The sequence below is a fragment of the Sturnira hondurensis genome, unplaced genomic scaffold, assembly GCF_014824575.4.
Source record: "Sturnira hondurensis isolate 20B ecotype Veracruz unplaced genomic scaffold, ASM1482457v3 Scaffold0021795, whole genome shotgun sequence".
Classification (NCBI taxonomy): domain Eukaryota; kingdom Metazoa; phylum Chordata; class Mammalia; order Chiroptera; family Phyllostomidae; genus Sturnira; species Sturnira hondurensis.
Window position 1 is genome coordinate 1,116,977 of NW_028094426.1, and position 20,287 is coordinate 1,137,263.

The 20,287-nt window shown below is 41.4% G+C and overlaps 1 protein-coding gene across 4 annotated transcripts in view; it reads right to left on the reverse strand.

Moving 5' to 3' along the window:
• Positions 1-18,884, reverse strand: part of PPFIBP1 (PPFIB scaffold protein 1) — a 53,821-nt gene extending 34,937 nt beyond the window's left edge. For all 4 annotated transcript variants that reach the window (XM_037033774.1, XM_037033772.1, XM_037033773.1 and 1 more), the window contains exons 1-6: positions 18,759-18,884; positions 16,962-17,167; positions 7,776-7,862; positions 6,142-6,255; positions 5,136-5,267; positions 817-909 (exon numbers count right to left, since the gene is read on the reverse strand). In XM_037033774.1, coding sequence (XP_036889669.1) covers positions 817-909; positions 5,136-5,267; positions 6,142-6,255; positions 7,776-7,862; positions 16,962-17,167; positions 18,759-18,822 — 696 coding nt within the window. In that variant the 5' untranslated portion in view covers positions 18,823-18,884. The remainder of the gene's footprint in view (positions 1-816; positions 910-5,135; positions 5,268-6,141; positions 6,256-7,775; positions 7,863-16,961; positions 17,168-18,758) is intronic.
• Between the last annotated feature and the right edge of the window lie 1,403 nt (positions 18,885-20,287).

The following is a 20,287-nucleotide window of genomic DNA, read 5'->3' on the forward strand; positions in this document are numbered from 1 at the left end:
GCATCCACTGCTACAGTTAACCGCGGAATACGTTCACCTTCAAGAAAATCCCAAAGGAAGGAAGTGGGGTCTCCTATCAGTACGAAACAATTCTTTCACAGGTGAACTTTCGTGATTACATTACCAAACCTGGGTCTCGGACAGTCTAAGAGAGTGAGGCTTAATTTATATAAACAAATACTTTCATTTACCTGTTTATTATTTTTCACTAATTATTTCATATGTTTCTGAAAAACAATTAAGGATCAGGTTGTCCCGCGAATCAGTTTGCAACATTTTAAAAAAACAGGTGACACAGACAAAATGAGCACACACACTGCCGAAAACACCATCACAGCAAAGCAACACAAGCCAGAAAGCAACAAGCCACGGACCCCCGTTCCCCGACGTCTACTGCACCTTCAGTGATTCCCACTTTTGCTCCATCCGCTGCTTTTCATACTGCATCTGACCCACCTTGATTTTCATGCTAGAGAGTTTGGCCATTAAAGACTGGTAGAGAGACAGAGGAGGGAAAGGCAACTACAGATAGAAAAAGATAAGCTAAATAACCAAGAAAACAGTATCAGTTTATAAAGGAGGTTAGGTAATTAAAAGAAATGACAGATTATGCTCTATCAGATTAGTTAAACCCTGGTTTCTATTCAGAATAGTGCTTAAATCAAGAAGGTTTCCAGCTCAGAGAAGCATTTCACTCACTTGTAAAATGCCTTCTTTATCATATACTACGTGGAAAACACATTGCACTTATGTTACTGATCACAGGTAAGTAGTGGAGCCATTTGCTTAAAAATTTTTGTCACTGAGGAAACTCACTTTGGTTGATTTCAGCTTTTTTTCATACTGAAGTCTTTCACTGTCCATTTCACTGACTTTTAACCTCAAATCATTGATCTCCTGGACGAGCCCCTGTCCAAAAAGAAACAAGGAAATACACTAGGAAATACAGAAATAGCAGCTTGGAAAATCAAGTCAATGATCTTAAATCCTGGTTAAACCTGTGTAAGTTAAATCAGACCAATATATACAGATGTTTCTCCTTCAGAACTACCTTTCCATTTATTTATTTATTTTTTACATTTTATTTACTTATTTTTAGAGAGGGAGAAATAGAGGGAAACATCAATGTGTGGTTGCCTCTCACACACCCCCCACTGGGGACCTGGTCCTCAACTCGGGCATGTTCCACAACCAGGTGACACTTTGGTTCACAGCCCTCGCTCAATCCACTGAGCTACACCAGCCAGGAGAACTATCTTTCCATTTAAAACACTACCTTAAATTCCTAATGCCTCTGTCCAAAATAATAAAATTATTAAAATAAAAGGTGGCTAATTTTGATTAAGAAAAGTAGCTATTCACTTACTATCATTGATCATATATTTCTAGACTAAAATTCACTATATAAACTCTTTCTTTTAAGGTAAAGCAGAGAAACTGTCTTTAGTAAAATAACTAGCTTTAGGGTGTTTTTGGTGATACAGTAGATGTATACAAAATATTTTTATCATTTCTTCACTTGTCTATAATACACAGATTGGACTGCTCATCAATCCAATCTGGGAGAATAAAATGAAATTTAAATCCTTGAAACCAATAATTCTCAACCTAAGGATGGATAAGGGCCCTGTCATTTGAAAATATATTTAGTTTTATAATATAATTTTATATTTGGAAAATAAAAGAGCAATCTTGATGTTTTCATAATACAAACAGACACTGTTTCTACTGCCACCTTTTAAAAAATCTGATTTGCTTGTAAAATTGTCTAAATATTGTGAGAAATAACGATGTATTTTTTTTTTGTTCAGAGCCCAAAGAGAAAGAAAGTTAAATGAGAGCACTAAATACCAACTTTGCCAAAGAAGGGCCCAAATACTCTGTGAAGATGATTTTTTTTTTCTTACTGTGAGCCAGCAGGCCCTGGCAATGGTTAATGTGCTTCTGTTCACCTCTCTTACAAGACACTCATTCCTGAGCCACAGATTTGTGGACGATAGAACAGAATTATACAAAAGTGTCACTGAAAAACAGAACAATGCTATAAGAAATAAAGCTTTGTCAACATGAAGTTATTCTAAATTTGCAAGCACAACTTCAGGAAGACTGGGAAAGGAATGCTACAATGAAAAACACATTCCAGAAAACTCACAGCCTTTAAAATTGTTATTGTTTTACAGCACTTCTTGTATTAAAAGTATTATCTATAATTATTATATAATTACTGATTAATACAATTGATACAATGTTTCAATAAGAGGGTGTGTATTTTCTCCTTTTATGAATGAAGTCAAGGAACTGTTTGACATCATTTAATAACATTTTAGTTGTAATTTCTTATAGATAAGTTCAAGAGAGTAGTCAGTTTCTTCCATTTATTATCTCTCATTTATTAATCATCCTTGCATAATATGAGTTCTGGGTGATATTCCCTCATCAATCTAGTCTTTTTAACATATATTTTCCCATTTTCCATTGTTAAGAAACAGCTTTGAATTCCTGTTAGGTATTGTTGCATTTCACCACTTCCTTTGGAAGTTTTGTAGCAATTTTCAAAGGAGAAGAAACAATTGAAGAAAACAGAATTGTAAATTGAGATCATTTTTTCTATTAAAAATAAACTACCCAATTATCCTTTGTGGCAACATTGTATATATGAATGTAAATCTCCAACCTAAAATACACTATATCTTCTCATGGTAACGCAAGCTGGAAAATCCAAAACCAGCTCCTTCACATAAAACTTTAAATAGTGGAATACAAATTATTTCCAACTAATTTTTTGCCAGCAGTTCAGCACTTTTTAGGAAGAAAATCCGCGTTACCTTTCCCATTTTGCTTCTAGACAAAGGGTGGACTCCATTTCTGACATCTGTGCTCTTACCAGAAGGGGGCGCTGTTGGATGATGCTAACCATCTTGTCAGCAGTTCCTGAGGCAGGCCTCTCAATCCCCCAAGGTTTCAAGAATTACCCCCAAGTCTTTGGAAGCACCTATACATCTTTCCCACTCCAGTATATTATTATAACTTAATCTCAAATAATCTAAAAATCTAAAACAAAGTTAAAGAATTTCGGATTCATGAAACAGCCAGGGGAACATTTTATTTTTACCAAGGGGACAATATTAGGAAAATGAACACATTCAATTCAATTTTAATTGGGAAAACTATTTTACTTACATTTGTATATAACAAAGTTTATCAACTGTCCCATAATCTTCAGGTATACTCATTCCACATTTTACCGACAGTGTTAAATATTTATTAGAAAATGACCAGGGCCTGGGTTCACTGGAAGTTGATGACAAGAGCACTGTGCGTATGACTGAGAATGCATGCGTGCAGCACAGAGGCACTGCAAAAATGCATAAAAATGAGGACAAACTCAAGAGATGTAAATACTTCTTTAGGGTCTCACAAAAAAATCATAAAACATCTCCTTCAATTTAGTCCCAAAGTTTGGTTAACATTTCATCTCCAAATTACCCACAGCCACGCAGGTTGCGACAACTCCTAAACTCTGTGTATACAATGTGGAAGGCCACCTCCTGATATCCAAACAGTGTACCTCTTCCCCTGCGCCAGAGTCAGCTCCATGCCAGGGCATCCACCTGCTGACTGAATTCCACTCTTGTGTTATGAATGATAGCAAGAGAAAATATTTTCAAAGCCTGCACAAAAGCAAAAACTTTAAAGAAATTGGGTAATGTCTTAAGTTCTAAGAGCCCCAGTCTCCAACAAATGAGACATGTGCTCATCACACAGGTGACTGACAAAGGGCTTTACGATGAAAACACGCACCAAGTAGGGGTGTCCTTTTGCTACTGAGAAAGTAATACCTGTCACAAGACTTTCCATTGTAAGTTACATCTTTGACATCGCAATTTTGAAAACAGCAAAGGGACAAACCCCATTCAGTTCTAACCTAGGAAGGGCTTTCAAGCAGTGGGCAAAACACGTAACGTGCCTCGTATCCTGACGGGGGTAGCCACCATGAAATCCGTGTTTGAAATGCAGGAGGGCGAGGGAGAAACACACAAAGTCTACTCCTCTCTCTTCTTGGTGCCCAGCTGCTAACCCAACATGACATCTCGCCACACCCCAGTCAACAAAAAGAGAAGGAAGAAGAAATGGCCATAGTACAGAAGGAATTTCTATAGCCTTTTATACTTTTTTCAGATAAACTTCAAATACATATGCTGTCCTCCACAACAAAACTATAAGCAAATAAACACATTAGAAGACCTGGATTAATAAAATGGAATAAACAAGTACGTTTGGCCACAAAAATGGGTACTTCAAGTTGTAGAATCTACCCTAAATTTCATAAAAGAAATACTGAGTATGATTTAATTGGAATGATTTTTGTGTGAAATAGACCAGAAGTAGAAGGCCAAGTTAAAAGACCTCTAAACATCTGTGATTTTTATGTTTCTATAACAAAAGCATTGCTCTCTATACATACTTAGAAAGCTACTTTTTAAAAAATATTTATTTATTTATTTATCTTTAGAGGGGAAGGAGAGAGGGAGAGAAACATCAATGTATGGTTGCCTTTCGTGCATCCCCTGCTGGGGGTTGGTCTGCAGGGAACCAGCCCACAACCCACACATGTGCCCTGACTAGGAATCAAACCGCGATCCTCTGGTCGCAGGCCTGTGCTCAATCCACTGAGCTACACCAGCCAGGGCAGAAAGCTACTTATTATATAGTAAATAATCAGTATGCCTAGATAACAACTAAATAGTAAAATCATGCACTTAGACCCATTATTTCCACAATAAAGAAAACCAATACAGATGGACAGATGTACAGACAGACAGAAGCTCCAAATGCTCTCACATCAAAACTATTTCTAAAGGCTAATGAAAGGGTTAATATTTCATATCAAAATTCTCAAAATAAAAACTGCCATTAGCATTCGGTGGTTACAAAAAGCTAATGTAATTAAAGATTAGTCCTCAAAAGAAGCACAGATGAATGAGGGCACATAGTGATTAACTGCCTCCCCCTCACACCTCCAAAAAACTTCAGCGTGCTGTAGGAGTGTGTGTGTGACATATACACATACACACCCATGTATGTGTATGTTTATGCGTATGTAGATGTAGATAAAGAGAAAGGGTGCCCCTTACCTCCGTGTCTCTGAACCTGTCTTCATATTCCAATCTGTCCTTCTCTACAGCCGTCAGTTTTAACTTCAAGTTCGATATCTCAGCCATCAGATCCAACTTCTGAGTTTCCAAGGACGTCCTACTCAGAAGCTCCTGTCAGAATTTAAGAGATACATTCAAAAGTTGTTTTATGGTAAACAGTCACATATGGATGTGTCTCACTAATGAGTGCAAACCCGTAACTATCAAATATAGGATGTGATGAAAACTGCCAACCCGATACAACTTAGCTAACCTTCACTAAGCAGAACTAAACACGTGTCTGCTTCTGGGGAGATGTGTTATCTAGACACCCACATACGTAAGTCTGATACCTTATGATAGCACCGATGATGACGATGATGATGATGTGTTACCACGTACCAGGCACTGTTCTGACATGTATTTGCTGGCTCAAGCCTCAAAACAACCTTATGAGGTAGTAACTCATAAGAATAGCTCATGAATGATCCTTATTTGACGATTAGGAAGCTGAGGAACAGGGAGGTTAAGAATTCGCCCAAAGTCACCCAGCACAGAAATGGCAGCACTGGGACTCAAACCCTGCTGGTCTCCTTCCAGTGTGCACTCCACCCACTGTGCTGTAGTTCCTCTCATGTGAGCCCTGTGTGTGTGCAAGTTTTTCCCCAGTAAGGGTCATATGTGGTATTTCTCTTTTTTCTTAGCCGTATAAATATGCTCATTGGTTGGAACTCAGGAAATCATCCGAAAGCATAAAGAAGAAAATTACCTGTTATCTTATTAATATCTTATTTCAGATTTTAATTAATGAGCACTTTCCAGCATGTGTGTGTGTGACTTGGGACCCTGCTATTCTAGGTTTGTACTTAAAATATGCCAGTTTAAGTGAAGCACAGAATTTACTGCTCCATTGGAGCAATCATGGTGTATAAACGGTGCATCTCAGACGGTGCATCTCAGACGGATCGGCAGGAAAAACCCACCTGGGGACCAGCTTCGTACGTACCTGCTGCAGCATTTCCTCCGTGGCATTCAGCTTCTCCCTGTGCTCTTCAAGACAAAACTCTAAATCTCGAATCTTCTCTCCCTGGGCCTCTACCTGGTCTGTTAGCACACTCACCTGTATTTAGAGCAAAACACTACAATGGATTAGGAAGAATTTGGGTCCCACTGCAAACTTTTCTTCTCTACCTACAACAGCTGGAATGCCAGCATGACTCATGTGGACAGAGAGGGGAACAATCCGAGAGTGAGAAGACAGCGGCCCTTCACACTCCCGTTTATGTGGTGCTTGCTGATCTGAGGGCTCCGACTCAGTATTGAAGAAAGTTAGGGCTGACGGGGGTGTGCAACGCTTTGTAGGTTAAAACCACTGCAACCGTCTGCGAGAGGAAGCACGTACACAAATTACCTTTTATCGTGGGTGCAGGAAGTGGTATTAGAGATTAAGACAGGAGATGGAGTTAACATTTAGAGAAGTTATCAAGGACAATTCACGTTTGATACTTCATGAGGAATAAAGAAAAGAATCCAGAGAGTTCAAATTCCGTGAGATAGTTCATGATCGTGTTATCTACAAACGTGTTCAAAGCCAGGGTGTAACTCAAAGGTCCATGAGAAGCCCCCGGGTTGGCCCTTCAGCCTCAGTGCTTACTGCAGATCTCTGCGTTTCCCCACGATCGCCAGCCTGGTGAACATACTTTTGTTTGGCTCAAAATAGCAAAGCAAAAATATCTGTCAAGCCTTTAAGACAATGTGGATGGACCTAGAGGGCACTATGCTGAGTGAGATAAGTCAGGCAGAGAAAGCAAGCACCGTTTGATCGCACTTATATGTGGCATCTGTGAAAACAAAACAAACAAAACAGAAACAGACTCCCAGGTACAGAGAACAGACTGACGGCTGCCAGAAGGCAGGAGGGTAAGGGAGTGGGTGAAACAATGAAGGAAATTAGGAGGTATAAGTTTCCAGTTATAAAGGAAGTAAATCGAGGACATGTAGTGCACAGCACAGAGAATACAGTCAGCAATATTGTAACAACACTATATGGTGAGAGAGTACACATCGTGGTGATCACTGACTGCATAAGGAATGTGTTGAACCACGACCTTGTACACCTGAAACTAATATAATATTGTATGCCAACTACACTTTAATAAAACACATATATAAAAATACATAGCAAGAGAAAAAATAACATTGTAAAGAAGAAACTCAAATTTAGCCTACAAATAGGACTCTATCACTCACTTGATTTTATTTGGCCCATGGTATTATTTTTTAACTGAAACATTAAGTATATACATTCAGATTCAGAAGTACTTATTCAGATTTATGAGTACATATTATAAAATCAGAATTTCTGCTATGTATTAAAAAAATCAGATCAGATGACACTGTGCCTATCATCAGACTGGCCCTTGCAGAGCTGAGGCTGATGAAGGGCTGCTCACTCTAGATTGGGCATGCGCACCCTTGTTCTGCCACAGTCCCCACCACTCCCTATTATACACAGACGGCCCACTGCACTTGTGTCTATTAGCAGTCTGGCTCCCACAAGCACCTGAATTTGCCATCCCAATTTAAAATGGTCTCTGGGAATATGTCGTGAAGCGAGAACAGCATTGAAAAATCACTTGCCTGAAGAACGAGGGATTCCTTATCGTTTTCTAAACGTGCCAGCCTTTCTTGATATACATCTCCGTTGGCAGGCAGGTGTCCGTTTGTCTGAAAAAGGAAGTGACATGGATAAGGCTGACCTTCTCTGAGATAGATCTACTGTGGGTAAATAAAAATTGGCATCTGTTTTTAAACCAAGGACCCCGAATTGAACTTGGCACAGCTGAGATGGACTGCCATTGACAGAAAACACAAGAATACAACTGGGTTCGTTAACCTCAAAATAGGTAAGACAGACACGTTAGGCATGTTTTCACCAACCAAACGAATTCTCACCGAACAGGAAACAATGACCTAGAAGGAACAGCAGCCCCTGGTACTCACTGACTGTGGGTACACATCCGGGGCGCGCAAAGCTTGGGGAGTGTGCAGTCGGCACGAAACCCCTAATTTCCCCCAAATGCTCGATGCCACTAATTCTGAGTGGAGATAGTGGGGATGAGCTGAGATGCCCTTTTGTTCCTCCCCGCCCCTCCCAAACACCCAAATCCAGGACTGCACGAGCCCTGTCCCTTTAAAAGGGGCCACTCACACCACAGGCTTCCTCCTGCTTCAGTCTCCAAATCATGGGGCAAATCACCCCTTCCTCTCTGAAGTCTTCCTCTCCCCGCCAATCCTAAAAGCTTAAACTCTCAGTAGGTGGTGATGCCCCCTGCAGCACCGACTAGCCATTGGAGATTTACCGCTTTCCGTCCTGAGTTCACTAATTCTTGTGAGTTTGCTTATTCATGTCATATCCTTATGCCAAACTCCCGGGCAGACCATATAAACCGGAGTCACCCTGTGACCTGCACAGCATCTGGCCCAGCGCCCTGCTTCCGTTAGCGCTCCCTTGGTCTTCCCCTGCCTACCAGCCCCTCCCCACCACTTTCCACCAGACATGGGTACAGTCCCTCGCGATGTAAGTGCTAAAGGAAGTACAGATTAGGGAAGCCAGTGAGATTTTATTACTTGGTCATTTTATATATCAAGGAGATACATGAAAAGGCTTACTAAGAGCAGACAGCATAAAAATGCCATTCTGAAATATAGTAGTACGTGTGATATGTCCTTCATTATCTCATTTCAATAGTTCACAACCACATAATATGTAATCCCAATAGAATTTCCTGATTTCCCATCCACATACAACAGAAATAAAAGCCGGCAGAGTACCAAGGTTAGATGGACCCATCCAGACTTCAAAGAAGCAAATAACAACTTCAGATTTATTTATAAGTCTATTCATATTTATTATTCACATTAAGGATGCAAATATAAACCATGCATCCTTACCGACCAGGGCACATCTGATGTGGCATCTATTATTTTTCCAGAATTAACTGGTATTGTTATCTTACCTTTCCAATTAATGCTGTTTCCAGTATATATTCTGGGAATAACAAAAGTTGTATGTTGAAAAAAAAACCCACAAAAAGGAGCTTTAACAAAAAAGGAATTTCAGGATGTTTCCTTTGAAAACTACACAACTGAATATATTTCCCATGAGGCCACAAAAAAAGAAATCATAAGCTAATTCAGTGAGTGTGCAATACATATTTATACATATAAATGTAACACTAGGTCATATATTGTGAATATAATAGTAAGTGAGCAATGCATATTTAGAACGGATAAAATTTTAACATCAGCTGCTTGACCACACACCTGCACCACGACCACAGTGTAATTCTGCTCCTGTTGTAAACTGAAGTGCCCAGAATTAAATTACAAATATTATGAGGGGCCCGATGGAGTGGCCTGGACGACTTCCATCCCTGGGGACTACCACGAAATAAAATTTATGTAACTTCTTGAGGACAGCTTTTTGGACAAAAGCCAGGATGCATAATGCATGTTCTCAATCTAAGCAAGTGCTGAGAGACTGGCCCAGCTTTCAATTCCTCGTTTTGATGAAGGATATTAGCAGGCACCTGCTTTTAAATACCCATGCAAGGAACATTTCATAAACAAGTACATTTCATTAAGTAGGAGAAAAAGGTTTCTGCTCAATGAGGATACAAAGCAGAAGTCATCTTTCTTCTTCCTGAAGTAAATTGGAGCAAGATTATTGGTGTTTTCGTAGCAAGTTCCACGAGTGTTTCATGAAGCTCCAGCATATGCTACGGAAATACAAGACGCTCCCAAACCAGTGCCACAAAGGTGTTCTAAGGGAATTACAAACACTACAGCTTGATGCACAAGGATAATACGTTTCTCAGCAGTGTATTCATATTTACAAGTGCTCGTGATGCTGAGTATTGTAATTTTTAAGGAATTTTTATTTATTGATTTGAGAGAGAGCACGGGTGTACACGTGAGTGAGAAACACTGATGGCTATTGCACTTATTCACAGATTCACTGCCTGGTTCTTGCATGTGCCCTCACCAGGGTCAAACTCGCAACCTTGGAGTATCAGGACGATGCTCTAACCAACTGAGCCCCTGAAAGTTGCTATAGGGACATAAAGCCAAAGTGAAGAGCTACCACAGGAGTAGTTACATACTCTTAAAGCACTGTGTTGACTAATTCCAGCAGGTAAAGGTCTAATCTATTCACATCCTTACTGATATTCCTGCCAACACAAAAATGCGAGAAAGAGGTAAATTCCATTAGGCAGAGAGCCTGCCGCCTCCATTCTTTTTCCAGCTCCTGTGCTCTGCCGACCAGACCACTTACGACCTCTGGAGTACAGAAGGCCTCTCACACGCTGACTGTATTCCTTCTGCATGGACTGTATCCCCACCCCTCCTCCCTCCTCCCTCAAACTCGACCTCGATGGGGCCTGGGACGTGAATTCTCCCTTGAATTACGTGTTCCCTCACGTGCCCATTTCAGCAGCCAGACGGACCTACACGACAGCAGGCGTCACCCTGAATACACTCTTTAAAGAGTGTGGAAGCATTTAATAGCCCAGGCCAATGTTCTGAGTGGTTTTCGTAGATTATCTCCACTAATCCCCGCCCCATCCAGCACACAGGTCTCACCAGGGTGGCGGGAGGACTCTGAATCCTACACTCCTAACTACTGTGCTGTACCGTAAGGTTTAGCTTTGATAGTCTAGTTTAGAAGCCGACTTTGTATAGTTAGTTTTATTATGAATATATTCTTTCATTCCATTTGTTATTTACTGCTATCTTTTTAAAAATCTTATTTTCTTTTTTACTTTCCAATTACAGTTTATATTCAGTATTCTCTATTAGTTTCAGAAATACAGCCTAATGGTTAGAAAATCGTGTACTTTACACCAATACACTCTTGATTTCATGATTCTAGTCTTTAAAATTTGGTATCAAGAAAGTAAAAGTAAGCCCTGGCTGGCGTAGCTCTGTGGATTGAGCGCGGGCCTGCGAACCAGACGATCGTAGTTCGATTCCCAGTCAGGGCATATGCCTGGGTTGCAGGCCGGTTCCTTGCAGGCTAACTACCAGCAGGGGACACACAAAAGGCAACCATACATTGATGTTTTTCTCCCTCTCTCCTTCCCCTCTAAAAATAAATAAATAAATAAAATCTTTAAAGAGACCTTCAGAACTAGGGTTCTTTTTTAAAAAAAAAAAATTTATAAAAAAAAAAAAAGAAAGTAAAAGTAGCCCTAGCTCATGTGGCTCAGTGGATTGAGTGCCGGCCTGAAAACCAAAGGCCCGCTGGTTTGATTCCTGGTCAGGGCACACACATAGGTTGCGGGCCAGGTCCTCAATAGAAAGCATGCGACAGGCTACCACAGAGAATTGATGTTTATCTCCCTTTCTTTCTCCCCCCATTCCCTCACTCTACAAATAAATAAAATCTTTAACAACAAAAGAAAGTAAAACACAGTCCACTAAAGCCCCTTTAATTAACTGTCTCCTCTAGCTACCAAAAGAAATACCTAACACAAAGATTGTCCACAGTGTACAGACATTTACTGCCCACTCCCCAGTGCACACTGCACTAGGGGGAGAATGAGGGAAGGTCCAAGTTCTTCAACCATCAATGCCACAGTCATGTCTCATCAGGTCTGGCACTGCAGTCCGGCACCTCACACCCTACTGTCCAGAGTCAGGGATCACAATACCAGTGATGGTGCAAATGAAGCCACCAGGCAGAGGCCCTGCTCAGCTCCCCTGTTCTCTTACATGAGGATGGAATCAGGGTGGCGAGCCTCTCCCCTTGGGCTGTAAATAATTACCTCGGGGCCACACCACTGCCACTCGGGGCCAGCAGAGCATCCCTCCCAAACAGAGGCTGTCCCTACCCTACATGCTACCGCACCTCTGACTCTGGCTCAGCCTTGCCAACAGCCCATTTGTCTCTCCCTCCTAAATTTCTCCTGCAGCTCCAAAGAGGAAATAAGATGCCATGGCAATAGGGACACCTCTTCAAGAAGCCCTCTATTTTTTCAAAGATCTCATCATCTCTGCTCAAAAAGAAAAACCAAAGGGGCAATAAATCTCACACACTTCATTACTCCCAAAAAGCCCAAACACGGCCCTCCCCTAGAAAAGACATCAGTTAATTCAATGTCAGAAAGAGCATTAAAGGCTGCAACTCAGAATAAGCCTGAACATAATTCCAGACTTTCCAAGTCGAGATTAGAGATGTGGTTGAAATCAGACTATGGTTTTTATTTCTGGGTTTTGTTTTTCTGAGTTTAAATGTTCTCAGTGATCGTTTTCCAGAAATAGATGGCTTCTTCTTCACTAAACAGCCCACTGGGGCGTAAACAAGTGCCCTGGAGTGAGAAACCTCACAGCAGGAGGCCAGCCCCTGAGATCACCGCTCCCAAAAAGTACCTGTTTACATCTGAAAGGCTGGTCAGAGAAGCGAATGGCATGTGTTTTCACCTGCCAGTCTCCTGAGACACATCCTGAGCACACTTCCCTTGGAGACTGTGGGTTTCTGTGGCCCAGGTATCACTGCCAAGATGCAGGGGCTATCCTGGTACGCAGCTAAAGCAGGTGCGCACACGCCTCCTTACTGGGCATCCATGGCCAATACGTCCAGGGTGAGTTACACAGATTTCCTTAGGGTTTCCTAAGAGTTTTTTTTACCTTGATTAGGGAAGATGGGCTTGAACCCCTCCTCACCTATTTTCATGCCCACCACCCTGCCCCCCAAAGTTGCCCTAGGGAGAGGGGGTGCATGTTGAGACTACATTATCCTTATCACAGGTACACTCCAAAGTCCCCTGAGTTACAGAACAATAGAGAACAGAAGGTCAACATCTTCGGTAGTTGCGTGCCACACCCATCCAGTCATCTATTTATTCACGAACTTATTCAGTATTTACTGAAGGCCAGCTCTGCAACAGGATGCAGACGCAGCAATGGAGTCTCTTCAACTTTGGGGCGTGTTAGCATGAGAAGAAAAATGCTTTTTCTCGCCACTTATTCTTTCTTAACTCGCTTTCCTAAAAGAAGAGACATCTCTTTCTACTGAATACAAACAAATACCAGTGGCCTGGATTTCACTGAAAGCGCCTCTCTCGCTTATCACACGCACTGGCCTCTCTCCACTGAGGATCTGCTGGCTCAGTCCATTTGTTCTCCTGGGCCTCTGCACACTTCTCACGGATGTTTCCCAGAAGCTGAAGGGGAAACAGCTTCTACTTAAGCCAGAATGTGTCAGTGAGACACTGCGTCACTCAGGCCATCGTGACCACACATGGGATCCAATCTGAAGACGGACCTCGCTCGCCAAGGCCTCAGAAAACACTCCCCGGAGGCACACATGTGAAGGCACGCTGGCCAGAGAGCAGCAGGGACCTGAGGATGGGGGGCCTGGAACGTGCCGTGTGGCTGCAAGTCGGGGACTGCCGAGGACAGCCAGAGCCCTGGAGAGGACATGTCCTGCGTTTGAACTCTTTATGGATATTTTTATTTTTGCAAAAACTTTTTTAAAAGGTATACTTTGAATAAAAATTATTTTTAATAGAGAAATGAGACAGCATTGTCGTGGTGGTTTAACTCTCCTTATCTCACAGGCTATGGTGCCTGACTTGGGGTTATTACCACCAGAGGTCTTCCTCACTCTGCCGAAAACTGTATCTTCAGAATCTCTGCTGACTTTGAGATCACCTCATATCTAAAAATGCCAATAATCAGACGCTTCTGGCGTTTCATGACCTGATCAAGGTCACGAACCTCTCAGCTTCATCTATTGGAAAAATAACATGAGGGCAACTCATCAAGTTAGACCTAAAGTAAGCAAAAGTCATTTGCTTGGCTCAAACAAACATATTTTTCTATTTGCCCTCTTAGACTTGGAGTTTGCTAAAGCACTGTTACTATTAGTCTTAAACTTCTGAATCTTAAAAAAACAGTCATTCATTTCTGCAAGGCTACAGCTATGGCGACCCTATTAAAACCAATCCAGTCTTGTAGATTTAACACCCCCTCACTGTAACAGGCAACTAGTGTTACTACTTTCTCCTTTCCTATCCAGCTTCTGATCACGTAAAACCATTAAACGCACAGCAGAGGTTAGTACTGAAGGAATGACCTGCATCCTGCAGGAAACCAGGGCACCTCCCTGGCTCAGGCAAAATAATAATTAGAACTGCAAATGCCCAGTTGCACTAATGAGAAAATTAGTATCAGTCTTAAGTAGTGTACTCTTAAGTTGGTCCTCATTAAACACGAAAGAAATTTTAATTATGCAACTAGAATGATTAATAAGTTTTTCTAAAATATGGTGGACGCGCCTGAACTGGCGTGGTTCCGTGGGTTGGGCGATGTCCCACAAAGCAAAAGGTTGCCAGTTCGATTCCCAGTCGGGGCACATGTGTGGGTTGTGAGCCAATTCCCTGGTTGGGGGCCTGAGAGGTAGCCAATCCATGTTTCTCTTGCACATCCATGTTTCTCCCCCTCTGTCTGCCTCCCTTCCCCTCGCTCTAAAAATAAATAAGTAAAATATTCAAAATATTTTGCCACCTCTTCACAGTCTGAAAGATGCCTGCATCCTCTGGTCAAAAATGTAAATTACGTACGAGTAAGGTATAACCTAGCTCCAAGGCAAAACTCTCTGAATCTTGACGTTTACATTCTAGTGGGAGAGACAGAAAATAAATGATGTAATATGGCAAATCCACAGCACCCTAGAGAGTGCTAAGTGCTAAAAAAAAAAAAAAAACAAAGCAAGGAGATGTAATAAAAATAATGAACAGGTAAAATTTTTGGTAGGGATGGCCTCTCTGAGAGCACAACTTTTAACAAGTATCAGAAGACTCTGAGAAAACTAACCACACAGCTATCTGGAGAAAGAGCTTTCCAGGCAGTGGGAACAGCCAGTGCAAAGGCCCTGAGGCCAGTTTGCCTAGCATGTTTGCGAGTCAGTGACAATGTGTGAGAATCAGCGAGGAAGCTAAAGTGCCCTGAGCGAAGTGAAAGACGGGAAGTACAATGAGACGTGAAGTCAAACCATGATGAGGAATAATTCCTACAGGGCCCTGCAGTCCTGAGTGGCATCCGGCATTCACTCTGAGTGAGATGTGACTATCGCCGGGACGTTTCTGGAAAAGGAGTGAAGGATATGATCTGATTTATATTCAGATTATCATCATTGCTTTTACTCTTTTGTAGAAACATTTGAACAGAACAGATGGACCATGTGTTAGTAGAAATGCTTTGGACACAAGATTTTGTTTTGTACAGTGCTTGTTTTTAGACACAAAGTTAAAAAACTCAACCACAGGTAGCCTTAAGCTATGGATGCCATTGACAATCTCTGGATGTGACCTAGGAATAGGTTCTACCAGTAATAAATTCCTTTCCCATTAGAGGATGATTAGAAATATGGAGTAAAGGAGGGATGAAATAGAAAATCGAAACAGCCTAAGGTATATGCTACAAAATATTTTATTGTACAGCATGAAGCAATGCTCAAAAAAGTTAGCAAACATGATTACTTCAATCTCTAGAGAAGAAACTTACAATGCAAATGTGTAGTACAACAATAAGGTATCATGTATAACAAAAAATAAAATATTTCCAACTGTCAAGTTTGTGCAGAAGCACCACCATTAAAAAGTAATAAAAAATAGGGAGACATGTTGGCTGGGGACATAAGAACGCTCAGCACGGGGCTGGCCGGGAACACCAGTATTTGGGTCCTGTCAAGTGGGCACATTTTAGCCAAAGGTTGTAGTATTAAGGTTCCCAAAGCAAAGAGCTTCCACTTCTATCACAGATGCAAGTCTAGTTCTTACTTCTTTCATACAATGTTCATTATCTTCTATACAAACATGGTTAACTCATAAGCTTATTAATGTATATACCTAAAAATTGAGTATTCATTACCTACTCTGGTTTGCAAGCCCGCACTCAATCCACTGAGCTATACCATTCAGGGCCGTTACCTACTTACAAAATAATACCTTTGCTATCTTTCCCCTTAAATATATGTCTGTGATCTTCTTTAGATTTTGTGTGTTTGACACATAGGAAAACCACAGTATTTACCATGTGTTCAGGCAAAGGCAGACCGGCTGTGTCATCAGTTTTGGAGAAGGATGTCTAGAAGGAGGCCTCATTGTCAGTGAATACAAGTGTGTAAAGCCCAAGGACACAACTTCACTCACACACTGGAATCGAAATGACTGCCACACACCACTAGATGGCACTTCATATCAAATACTGCTACAAACCTCTGTTGATATATTTTGATGATAATCTGAATATAAATCTTTTTGAGAGTCTATTTAGACACCCTACTGCCCACTTAGAACTACCATTGGGTCCTTTTACAGTAAATGGCTCAATCGTACTGAGAGAGCATCTATCACACGCAAGGTTCTTTCTCTTCTGCGACTATCTGTTCAAAGCCACAGTAGGTCATTCATTCACAATCTAAAAGCTAGTCCACTTTTATAAGAATAATCAGGGACTTATTAGACCTCAAAAGTGTACATTAATAGCACTTTTTAAAAAAGTAATCCTTAGAGTCAAAAGGGAATTTGGATCTCTTAAGGGCAAACTGATTTTCCTGTATTTCTTTTCTTGTTCCAATTGGCTATTCTATGCTCAAAATTTTAAGAATTTTCACAGCATGGGATCCATAAAATAAAGAAATCCACCCAGTGTGGTGATTGTTGGGGGGAAGGGGATAAAAGGAGACTAAAAGGCAATGCCAGGAATATGTATGTATATAATAGAGATTTAATTTTAAAAAAATAAAAAGAAGTCTACCATTTGACTCTGAAGCCATTCGATGAGCGTTTCTGCCGTGGAATCTGGGACCTGGCATCGCAGGCCTTCCTTCTCATCCGTTTCCATCACCTCCAACAGTCCCCGCAGGTCTTCCACCAGGTGCAGCACTCGGAAGCTCCCCATGAACGGGGAGGTGGGGGACTGGCAATCGAAGATCCCATTGGGATATTCCAGGGCCTTAGAACCTGGGATCGAAAAAAAATCACAGAGAAAAGTAACAGGGCTTACATTAGATAACACCAAGGCTGAAGGTGGCAAGCAAGTCCAGTCACAGGGAGGAACAATCAAAACGAGAACCGGGGGGAAGATCACTTGATCGTGTAAATCTCTCCAAGGCACAGTTATCAGGCACAAAAATAAACACACATAACTGGGGTGGATCTCAGTGTCGGCCGGCTCACTAGCAAGCCACCAACTGCGTGGTCCAGTAAGAGTGCGGTGGGCTTCGGTGTCAGACGCGCCAACAGGAAGGGACATGAGGGATCAGTCCGGGTGGAGCCAGCCATTACAAAAACACAACCTTTAGGGACCATAAAGTCTTTAATTTTCCTAACGAAAAAGTTGCACATTGAGGTGGAAACTGCATAGCACAATTTCAAAGGAAAGAGGGCCAGCTCCTGGGTAACTTGTCGGAATTTAATCTCTGAAGAAGTTCAATGAATTACATGTGTACATTTTTTAAAATAGTACAGCAGCTTCTTTTTTGTTTTAATCTTTATTTTTCTCCATCAGAGAAAATGCTTATTGATTTTTAGAGAGAAGAGAAGGGAGTGTGAGAAACATGGATGTGAGAGAGAAACACAGATCAGATGCCTCTCGTATGCACCCTGACCAGGAACCAAACCTGCGTGTGCCCTGACTGGGAACTGAACATGTGACCTTTCATTTTACAGGATGATGCTCCAATCAACTGAGCCACACTGGCCAGGGCTACATGTGAACATTTGTGCATGAATGTGGGTACAAGTGTGTATAAACATTTCCTCCATGAAAATAAAATGGCAATAAATACATATCTACCAACAATTGACTCTAAGAAACAAAATAAATAAATATGCAGAACAGAAAAAGACATAGAGTACATTTTGAAGGTTACCAGAATGCAGGGGGGCATAGGGACTGAGTAAAAAAGGTGGAAGGATTAAGTACAAATTGGTAGTTACTTAATGGTCATGGGGATGTAAAGTACAACATAGGAAATATAGTCAAAATATTCTAATAACTATGTATGGTGTCAGGGGGCTACTAGAATTATCGGGGTATCAGTTTGTAAATTGTGTAACAGTCTGACCACTATGTTGTACACCTGAAACTAACATAAAATAATATTGAATGTCAACTGCAATTTAAAAAAAAAATTTTAAAGAAAAACTCTGGCCCTGACCAGGTGGCTTGGTTGGTTGGAGCACAGTCCTGTACACCAAAAGGATGTAGGTTTGATCCCTTGTCAGGGCACAAACATAGGTTACAGGTTTAATCCCAGGTCAGGAGGCGACAAATCGATGTTTCTCTCTCACATGGAGGTTTTTTTCTCTGTCCCCACTTCCTCTCTCTCTAAAAATCAATAGGCATGTCCTTGGGTGAGAATTGAAAATACATATATTCTGGAAGAAAATGGAAACAAGGGTCAAAGGTAACACCAGGGGCAACCTAAAGCTATTGGAGAAAGCCAACACATGAAAAGAAGAAAGTGGAAAGGTAAGGTAACAATTGTAGGAAAAAGCCAAGGCAGCAGAATGAATGGCACAATTCCGTCTCATAGAGGACTCGGATTACCTGCTATAATACCATCCATCTGCTCCAGCGCCGCAGCCAGCATGTCACTGGCATCACTCATCATCTTGTTATTTGTCGAGGGCAAATTCCAACCTGGATCTGAAAAAATAATGATGTTATCACTGCATCCTCTAAATGACACATGCTTCTTGGCAGGTTTGATAATTCAACGTCAGATTACAACTCCACCTAGCAGGCAAACATGGAGAACTACCGAAGTAGGGGAGCTGAGTTAACTCAATCATTTTACAAGCTATAGCCAAACGTCACTCGCTGTACAGCAAGATCGCATGCTGTACAGTGTCAGTGAATACGACAAGTAAGATTCAGTTCTTGCACTTGAGGTGTTTAAAATCCAGGAGCATGCTTCCCACGCTGCACTCTGCAGAGCGCCAGGCCTCTGGGAAGAGCATTAGGGACAGACGTGGAACCCTGTGCAGGGCCCTGAGGAACGCTGGGTACACGAGACCTTCTTGCCTGCACCAGCCCCACCAGTATCTACTCTCTCAACTTAGCCTTTTCTCTGTATAAGGATTACCATAAGACGTGTCTAAAAGAATGGTTATCACTGTGTGTGTGTGTGTGTATACATATATATGAGGACTGTCCGGAAAAAGTCCAGCCACTGTTAATATAATGAGAATGGTTTGCATGACATCAATGTAACTTGGCAGCCAGGGCAGTGGACTGGAATGCACATGTGTGAACAATGACGACTTCACTGTAGTAGTGGGGTTGGTAGACACACTGACTGAGCATGTGCACTGTGTGGCTGCCGCATTCAAAATGACTGAGTGAGTACAACAATGAATCTACAGCATTTTTTGCATTAAACTTGAACATTCCTCTACGGAAATTATTTGGATGATTCAGGAGGCCACAGCTTTGGGCAACTGGGATTGGCAGCTTCATCACAATAGCATACCCACTCATGCATCACATCTTGTGCAGAGTTTTTTTGGGGGGAAACATCAGGTCACCCGGGTGATTCAGCCCCTCTACAGCCCAGATTTGACACCATGTGACTTCTGGCTTTTCCCAGAACTAAAATTACCTTTGAAAGGAAAGAGATTTCAGACCACTGATGAAATTCAGGAAAATACAAGGGGGTAGCTGATGGTGATTGGGAGAACTGCCTGAGGTCCCAAGGTGCCTACTTTGAAGGGGACTGAGGTATCATTGTCCTATGTACAATGTTTCTTGTATCTTGTATCTTCCTTAAAAAACGTCTCTATTTTTCATATTACATGGCTAGATACCTTCTGGTACACTAAATACACATAAATCTGCTACTACTTTTTAATGTAACAAAGGCTACCATGTATTGAGTGCCTACAGTGTTCCCCACACACTTAGTGAAATTATCCATAACCCTTACTCGTGACAACAACCCTATAAAATGGATAAATTCATCTCCATTTTATAAATGACATCAGAGATGTTTGTCGATTTTGTGCCAGGAAACATGGCAAGTAAATATACCAAGATCTGATAGCTTTATGCTGAAATTGTCATAATCTACTCACTCT